Consider the following 9,276-nt stretch of genomic DNA (forward strand, 5'->3'; position numbering starts at 1 on the left):
GTTGGGCTTTTTATCCCAAAGAGAGCCTGAAGGCATCCTTGGATGAGACTTCTGTGGCAGTATTGGGAGCTGGAGGGTTGGAGTGTGCATAATGGCTGTCCTGCAGGGCTCATGGCTGGTTGTCCACGTACCCTTTCTCACACCCTGAGCTGGAGCTTCTCGCCCTTCCATGCTAAACCCTGCACCCTTCCCAACCCATCTCCAATGCCTGCCTCTTCCACGTGCTGGTGTCCCCATAGTCTCTGATTCCTCCCTCCATGGCTCCTTCCTCCACTGGTGCTGCTTTGCTCTCTGGGTCTCCGTGAAAGCATGTGCTGCAGCCATGGAGTGCTGTGCAGGCGAGCAGGCAAAACCGTGGTTTGCAAATCAGCAGTCCCAAACCCCATTCCCTTGGATTACTGCCTGGGAAGTTGGTTTTACCACACCATCTGAGCAGCACCATCTCCCATAGCCACATTGCCGGTGGCAGCAGGATGATGCTGAGCTGGATTTTTTTTTTTCCTTCCATTTAAATCCACACTGCCAAGAGCCGCACCTCCTAAATTGCTGCGGAGGAGGCAGCAAAACAGAGGCGCAAGACCATGCACATGCTGTGCATCCATCTCGCTGATCTGGCTGCCATGCCAACACAAGCATCACGGCTCCACTCAGCGCCGTAATTACGCACCGCGCGGCCACACCTACAGCCAGGCTGCTCCTTGCGCAATGGCCGATGGCAAACCTGTTGGTGCTCCAGGATTTTTGGTAATAAACCGGAGGGCAAAACCTCCCTGGGGAGATGAAGCCAGGCTTGGCTGGGCCTTATGAGGAATTGAAGGCATTTTGGAGAAGCGGAGGGTTGGAGATCCTGACTCTCCATGTAGTTGTGGCCATGTGTGCTTTGTAACTCCAACACTTGTCTGGATGTTGTGGAGGTAGAGGTGTGCTTGTAGTATGAGCTGACTGCATGGAGAAGCCAGGTAGCTGCAGGCTGGTGTGAGCAGAGCTTTTGTGTTCTAGCAGGACCAGGATGTGATGCAGTTGGACTGTTTTTCTGGATTTCAGGTGCAAACACTGTCATGTTGGATTGGTTGGTGCTATAGAAAGGGAGAGAGCTGTGACCAAGGCTAGGTGGTCTGAGCTGTGGTACTGCAGGCTCTTACACTTCATCTTGTTATGAGCTCAACAATTTGGGCTTACAGAGCCCAGAAATCTCTTTTGTAAATCCAGTCTTGCTTTGGAGACAGCCAGTCTCCTGCATTCATGGCTGTTTGTTTCCCAAACTGGTGAGGCTTGCTGCTTAAAAAATTGAAGGAAGCAGCAGTGCATTCCAGAGATTGCAACTATCATAGAATCACAGAAACATTAAGGTTGGAAAAGACCACCGAGATCATCATCCTGATGGTAGCATATGCTTTCTTAGACCAGTCCTGAAGGACGATGCAGGCAGATGTTCACAGCTGATCACAAGAGTGGCAGGAGCCTGACACGCTGCCCTGCTGTCAGATGTTCCTACTGGATGCGTTCTGTGCTGACTGAAAGTACACACTCGTGATCCATTCCTCGCTCCCTTCACACTGCAGTTTCCATCATGTGCAAACAAGAGCCATCACCACGTCCCCCCAGGTCCCTTGGATGGCTCAGCAGCCCCGTTTTGCGATCACGCTGCTTTATGCATGATGCTTCCACATCCCCTTTGCAACCCCAGCAGCAGCAGGGCTATCAAGTGGCTGTGCAAAGCGGTTTCCGTGCACGGCCATCCATGATGAATATGTTACTATATTAGGTCCATTGCTGAGCCATCTGCCTTGGCAGACGAGATGACATTCCCTGGCTGCAGGCTCTGGGCTCTCCTTTCCTGGCTTGGCCACAGAGCTGCCCGCTGGAGCCAGGCACTGCCTGCTTTGATGTCATTTGTCAGAGCTGGGTTTGCTATCAGTTATTTGCTTGAGGCTGTCTTGCCCTTTTAGGGGCAGAAGGGGCTGTTTCAGGAGGCATCGGTGTGTTTTGTGCAGGAATGTGCCTGCCTGCTGTAACGCTCCTGGCATGCCGGTGCTTATCCTCCTGGCTTTTTTTGGTGCCAGCTGTGGTGGAATTTCTTATGCCAACTGCAAAACAATCCCTGCCCGGTTTAGCTGCTTTTTGTAACTATGCAGATCAGGAAAAAAGGGCTTCTTAATGAATTGCACCCAATAAGCTTGTGCAGAAGCAGTGCACCTAGTCCTAATCCATGGAAGAATGTCTCAGCTGCATTCTGAGGATGTGCAAATTGTGCATGTCAGTGGTGGCAGCAGCTGGGGCAGGGAGCAGAGCTGCAGCTTTTGCTGTCCCAGGAGCAGCAACATGTCAGAGGGGCTTTGGTTATAAAGGGGGGAGTGGTCCGTGTTGGGCTGGGGGTCTTGCATGGGCTGCAGAAGGATGCCAGGAAACAGCACAGCGCTCTGCTTGCAGGCAAAAAATTCTCCGGGCTAATGATTGACTATTATTTTAAGGGGATTATCTAATCCACAGCCCAGAGGACAAGAGGGGCCAGAATGAGTGAAGATTGAATACGTAATTAACACAGATTGTTGGTCATACCCTCTGGGCTCCAACTGATTATAAACAGAAACAGATTTTTTGAGTTCTCTCCTCTCTTTTAATCTTTCCCCCCTTCCCTCCCCCCCCCCCCCCCCAAAGTCTTTGCAGTCAAAGGGCCACTCGGTGGCAGAAACTGTTGCAAATTAGAGAGGGTGTAGCTGGACTTGGACTTGGTCATCAGCTGGCCTCTGATCAGTCAGAGGAGAGGATTTTTTATTTCTTCCTTCTATGTATCAAAGACCAGAGGGAATGGCCTTATATTGCTCCAGGGGAGGTTCAGGTTGGATATTAGGAAAATCTTCACTGAAAGAGCAGTGATGCAGTGGCACAGCTGCACAGGGAGTGGTGGGATCACTGTCCCTGGAGGTGCTCTGTATCCATGGGGATGTGGCACTGAGGGACGTGGTTATGGGCATGGTGGGGTGGGGTTGGACTGGTTGATCTTAGTGGTGTTTTCCAGCCTTAACGATTCTGTGATACCGAAGTTCATTAGAATCTGAATGGAATGTATTTCCACCAGTTACAGACCCATTATTAATACAAAATAAAAGACATATGGCTAAATCCATTAGCTTAAAGATACAGCTGAACATAAGCCCAGAGAAGGAAGCAATGCAAGGAGCATTTGAAAACAATGCCACACCCCAGCACAAAGCTTTGAAGCGGTTTAACAAAGCTAGGAAAGCATCTCTCAAATCTCTAATGATAAGAGGGTTTCTGTTACCTTTTTTTCTTCTTTTGAAATCTCGTGATTTGAAAAGTGGTCATTGCTCACAGTCAGGTGAAATCTCAGAATTTGAAAACTTCCCCTGTAAAAAACCAAAAAAAAACAAGAAAACCCCAAAAAACCAACAAAAAACAAACCCAAAAACCAATTACAGTTTGAAATCATCATTTTGATGGGTTGGACCTTTCCCAGAGGGTTCAACTGCTGCACCCTGTGCCTGCCCTGCTGCATGGGGGAGGTGTGCGCTGTGCCAGGGGACAGCAGCTTGAGGATAAAAGCAGGAGAGCTGCAGAGAGGAGGAACTGCATGGTCTGGGAATCTGCTGGAGGCATTATAGATCATTTACCAGGCAGGTTTGGCTTGCACCTGGCCTCCTGTTCTCCCTTCCAGCCATTTCTGACCCTTCTTGATGGTCTGAGCCACCTCACTTGTCATACTGCTGTTGTTATGCTTTTGTTTTGCAGTGTTTGTTTGGGGATTTTGATTAAGAAATATTGCTGCAGTGTTTGCTTTGGCAGTGGTCCTCATTGGGCTGATGTGGCGTTTTTTTAGCTGGAGTGTTTGTTCAGCCTCTTGGATTCTTTCTCAGGGGTGGGGTGGGGTGATCCAAGCCCATGAGTATGCTGGTGATCCACGAGGGCTTGTGAATGGCTTGAGCCAGGTTGTCTTCTGATTGAAGCCACCAGCTTCCTCTGCATCCAAAGGCCAAGCTCTGGGGATGAAGCCAGCAGGCTTAACCGAGAGCATCCAGGTGATAAACTGGCATGGCTGAACAGAGCAGAGCCAGCTTTAGCAGGGGGTTAAACTAGATGATCTCCAGAGGTCCCTTCTAACCCTTTCCAATCCCTTCTGTAAGTTCTGCCAGGACTATCAGAACTTTTTACACTATCAGAACTTTTACACAGTTTTCTTGGGTGGGAGCTTCCATGTGCTCCTTCTCAAAGTCCCCATGTTGCAACAGCGGCAGGCTGGTGGCGTGACATCCTTTCACATTCCTCAGACTCTGGTGCTTTGATGAGGTGGACAGTTGATGGGATGGGTGTGCTGAAAGTGCTGTAAGCAACATATTTTATGCATGCTTATGAAAGACTCCAAAATGCAGAGGTCCTCACAGCAGGAGGTACATGGTTTGGTACATGGTTTGGGAGGATATTTGTGCTGGCCAGGATTTCTTCACTCATGCACCCATCCTTGCAATGCATGGGGAGCAGACACTCTTTGCTTTGCTGAACACCCACTCTTGGCTGATTTTTGGGAGCATCACTTCAACAAGCCAAATCCTCTTATCTAAAGCTGTTGGAGTTGGTCCAGAGGAGGCCACAAAGATGCTCAGAGGGGCTGAGCACCTCTCCTGTGAGGAAAGTTTGAGGTTGCTGGGGGAGTCCAGCCTTAAAGGCTCTGGAGACAAGCAGGAGAGAAACCAACTTTTTACATTATCTGATTGTGACAGAACAAGGGCAAATGATTTTAAAATAAAAGAGGGGAGATTTAGGTTACACGTTAGGAGGAAATCATTCAGAGGGAGGCAAGGCATATGCTGCCCAGGAAGCTGTGGATACCCCATTGCCCCAGTGCCCAAGGTCAAGCTGGATGGAGCCCTGGGCAACCCGATCTGTTGGAGGGCACCCAGCCCATTGCAGGGGATTGGAACTGAATCATAGAATTGCTCAGGTTGGAAAAGACCTTAAAGATCATCAAGTCCAACCGCAACATAACCATACTACCCTAACTCTAACAACCCCCTGCTAAATCATGTCCCTGAGCACCACATCCAAATCGTTTTTAAACACATTCAGGGATGGTGACATAACCACCTCCCTTTCCAACCCAACCATTCTATGATTCAGTGATCTCTTCTTTCTGGAGCACCTTAGAGTTGTGAATTTTTAGTCTTTCAGATTTCAGGTTTGCTGTGGGGAACCGAGGGCTGGCTGGAGGGCTCAGGGATGTTACTGAGCTCTTCTGCCCTGTTCACCCATGCCAGGCTGCCCCATTGCAGGTAGGGCTGGGTGCTCCCAACACCAAACTGCCACTAACCAGCTCTCTCCTTCTGCTTTCAGAGCTGTCATATGACCTGGACATGGATGACACGTTGACCAACAAGCAGCTGCTGAACCAGCACAACAAGAATGGGGCTGCTGTGCCCAACACTGACCCCAGCAGCATGGCCCCACGCCTTGGCCCTGCTGCTGCCATCACCTTAGCCCTGCTGCTGGGCTGCTGGCCCTGAGCAGTGCCTTCCCATCCCTTTTTTTAAATGAGGAAAATGTTCAGAATCTCCCTGGAATATATGCACATTGCCAAAGACAGGGCAAAGGACTTGAGTGGATTTTATAAAATAATACGGTATCTTCACCAAAAAAAAAAAAAAAAAGAAAGAAGAAAAAAAGAAAAAAAAGGGTTTGTTCATGGTAAACTAGTAAATACGTCGCAGTGGTTTTTAAAGATAATCCTGTTTAATATAAGAAGGTCGATATTAAATTGTCCCTAGCAGTTTTGGAAGACTGAGCTCTGCCTTGCCTTTAAATGGAAGGGCGCGTTTCATCTTGAGTTGTTTGAATGTGCATGGGGTAAAGAACACCTACGACTTATGAAGTACTCTCAGCAAATATCAGCCCTCTGTTCCCAGTTGACTTAATACAGACTTTTTCTGTGGTTGATGCAATTTTTGTACTCTCTCCAAATTGGGGAGTCACCCTGAGGCACCCGGCCAGGAACAGAACCCGGCAGGACTGGGAAGATCGGATATAAGGTCAAGGAAGAAAGATGCTGTTGGTACACGTGCTGGGACTGCCAGGTATTCGCTAGCCTTGGCATAGCTCTGGTGCCACCAGCCCCAGTGCTGCCAGGCAGGTGGCAGTGAGGGAACCTCACAGCAGTTGGGAGTGAGGATGGAGAATAGGAGCACTGCCTTTCTCTGGTCTCCAGCTGTGGCTCCCCACCAAGGATGCCCATGTGTGCAACGCCCTGGTGGAGTTCTTTGGAGCAAAGCACCACCTTTCCCATGGGAAATCTGCAAACGCAGCTCCAGACAAAGGACAGACAGCGTGGTTGTGCACACCGCCGTGCTTTATGGGGATGAATAACGCATCCAACACACTGTGCTACAAAGGAGGAAAAGAAAAGGATTTGCAGGATCCCAGAGGCAGATGAGACTCTTGCTCAAGTGTTTCTTTGCATGCTACTTTGCTTAAGCTGTCTCTAAAATAAAGGTCGTTTGCTCTAGACATGGTGCACAGCAAGTAAGCTCCTGGTGTGCGAGGCGATGCTCGGCATTGTGATGCTCGGCTCTGGTCTTGGATGGGCAGCCTGGAATGCCCAACTCAGGGGCACCACAGAAGGGCTGCAGGTAGGCTGATGAAATGGGCAGGGGCCAGGGAATGTTTGGTTTGGTTCCCAGCCAGAATGGTTACATATTTCAGATTAAGATGCTGCTTTTACTGGAGTGATCCTATCTGCAGTATCTTAAGCTGCAGTGTGCCTGTGTGCACACATGCACGCACACAACCACACTTATGTGCATGCTTTAAATATTTGTGTGCTTCTAACCTTATTTAAAAAAAAAAAAAAAAAAAAAGAAAAGAACTGTATCTTTGGGAGAAAGCATGGAAATCCAAACCACACAATCAAATGGTTTGGGGAAGGGAAATTTCACCTCTTGTTGCTTTGAAGTGGTGGAGCTGATTTGCACTGATTCAAAGCCTTGTGACTGCTTTCCATGCCATGATGCTCACAACGTGGTGGAGAGGGGAACTGGGAGCTCACTTCCAGCTCTGCATGAGGATGGGGACCCAAAAGGTGGGGGCCAAGGGATTTCTTCTGCACTTCAAGCCTCCCACTGCCCTGCTCTCAACACTGTGCCTGGCTGTGCCCATGAGCCTCTGCTCCCACCAAAGGGAATATGTGATGAGAGCCACTTGTCGCTTCTGATCATTTTCTTTCATCCCCCTGGAGTGCTGGGGGTGGGAACAGGAGGGCCGTGGGTTCTGCTCAGAGGGATGCAGTACTGCTGCCCAGCATGCGTCTCTGTGATCAGCATGGAGGATGTTCTTGTCTCTAATCCCGTGCTGAAGGTATTGTGTGTGCTGCTTCCTCCTTGGATAAACAGCAGACAGTGCAGGCTGTGTCTCGCTGGGTATCTTACAAAAGCTGCCTGGTTTCCCTGCTCTGCGCTGCTGCGGTGTGATGTTGATGCTTGTCAACAGAAAGCCTTTCTGTAGCATGCTGAGCCCATTTTCTCGGTGCATGGACATGCTGTTTAGCAAAGCTATGTTGTTTGAGACTTTGTTATGAAAAGAGATCACAAAAAACAGCTTTGGAGCCTTATATCTGCCAAGTCTCTAAAATAATGCGTGATAACTTGGAGAAAGCTGTTGATTTACACCCTGCAGTGGGTTTGTGTTTTAACCAAGGTTTTGCAATGGTTTATAATCTTCATCCAATTATTTTTTTTTTAGCTGTAACTGAGAGTGAACTTAGAATCATAGAATCATTACGGTTGAAAAATGACCACTAAGATCCCCAAGTCCAACCCCAGCCCACCCCATCACCATGCCCATCACCACATCACTAAGTGCCACATCCCCATGGTTCTGAAACACCTCCAGGGATGGTCACCCCCTCCCAGCCCCATTCCTTGGGCAGCTGTGCCAGTGCAGCACTGCTCTTTTGGAGGAGTTTTCCCTAATATTCAACCTGAACCTCCCCTGGAGCAATCTGAAGCCAATCCTTCTCATCCTCTCAACTCAGCCATGATCTCCCCACAGTGCCCTGTTTGATGGTGGGCTCCCAACACTGACCTCTGTGTGAGTTCTGTCACCACACCTGTGCTCAGCCCATGGCAATACAAGCACTGCCTGCTGAGGATGGAGCAGCAGTGGCACAGCACCAGGTGAGTTTGCAAGCAGCCTGCAGAGGGTGGAGAAGCACCTTGTGCCAGTGTCTGAGGGTAGGATGAGATTCCAGCACGTGCTTTACATGCGTAATGTACTTCTGTACTAACCATGCTTCAAATTATACTGCAAAACCAAAATATTTTTGTTGGATGAGAACGCCTCATTCATTAATCAATTGACTAATAGTGTCAAGCATGGGATGCTGTAATCTAACACACTTAACAGCTGCTTGAAACAGCTGCTGCTCACAGCTCTCGCTGGTTTGAGAACTGAGATCTAGATTGCTTCAGTGCTGTCTTTCAGGGGAGATTTTCAGGATTGTTCCTTCATCTGTACCAGCTTGGGAGCGGGGATGTAGGTGCTCCTGTTGCATTACAAACCCTGCCTGTGCCTGATTTGTTGCTTTAGCAAGGACCCAGGTCTGGAGGTGTTGAAATCTGCAGCTGGAGGGGGAGCACGTGGGATGATCCTGCTGGAGGACGATGGTCCTCAGAGTGGGACTTCGTTTTTTTTGCCTTTTGTTGGGTCATGGTAAAGAATTGTGATGTAAGAGATGCTGCAAAGATGGTGAAAATGTCCGTGTGAAGAGGTTTTGTCCATGTGAATCAGGTAGTGGGTGCCAGCCTGCTGCTGGGGAGGGCTAAGAACTTGGGGGGGGGAAGAAGGAAAACCCCACAAAAAAAAGCAGCCACCAACCCCCTAAAGAAGATTGTCAGAGCCTTACTGAAGGACATTCCCCAGAGATGAGGTAACTGAAGTTTTGATATAGACAGATGAAGCAGCCCTGGCATGTTTATACAGTCAGAGGGTTTACTGCATTCAAAAACAAAACAAAACAAAACAACAGAAAAGCAGTCAGCATTAATCAAATATCGTTTATTCTGTCAAACATTGTATCCCTTTGAAAACAAACATCTTGGTGCTCTTTTGCCCAAAGCGTGCTCGGAGCTGAAGCTCACATCCAGCCCTGGGCTGCAAGGGGCTGGATCTCCTCCTGCAAAACCCACTTGGGACAGCAAAGGCACCATTAGGGTTATGCAGCATTATTCCTGATGCTCCTAGGCAGCCAAAGGCACACAGAGGCTTTTCCTGACT

General features: G+C 48.9%; 1 protein-coding gene across 2 annotated transcripts in view; it reads left to right on the forward strand.

Moving 5' to 3' along the window:
* The window catches only part of GPC3 (glypican 3), a 120,075-nt gene extending 111,384 nt beyond the window's left edge, over window positions 1-8,691 (forward strand). Inside the window, exons 8-9 of one of the 2 annotated variants that reach the window (XR_016471146.1) lie at window positions 5,347-6,635; window positions 8,053-8,691. Coding sequence is in view for 1 of the 2 variants with exons in the window: in XM_031594226.2 (XP_031450086.2) it covers window positions 5,347-5,516 (170 nt within the window). In the remaining variant the exon portion in view is untranslated. Of the gene's footprint in view, window positions 1-5,346; window positions 6,833-8,052 lie in introns of those variants that run through there. The other variant, XM_031594226.2, reaches the window with a different exon arrangement.
* The last annotated feature ends 585 nt before the right edge of the window (window positions 8,692-9,276 follow it).

Source organism: Phasianus colchicus, chromosome 14, assembly GCF_987193195.1.
Source record: "Phasianus colchicus chromosome 14, bPhaCol1.hap1.1, whole genome shotgun sequence".
NCBI lineage: Eukaryota > Metazoa > Chordata > Aves > Galliformes > Phasianidae > Phasianus > Phasianus colchicus.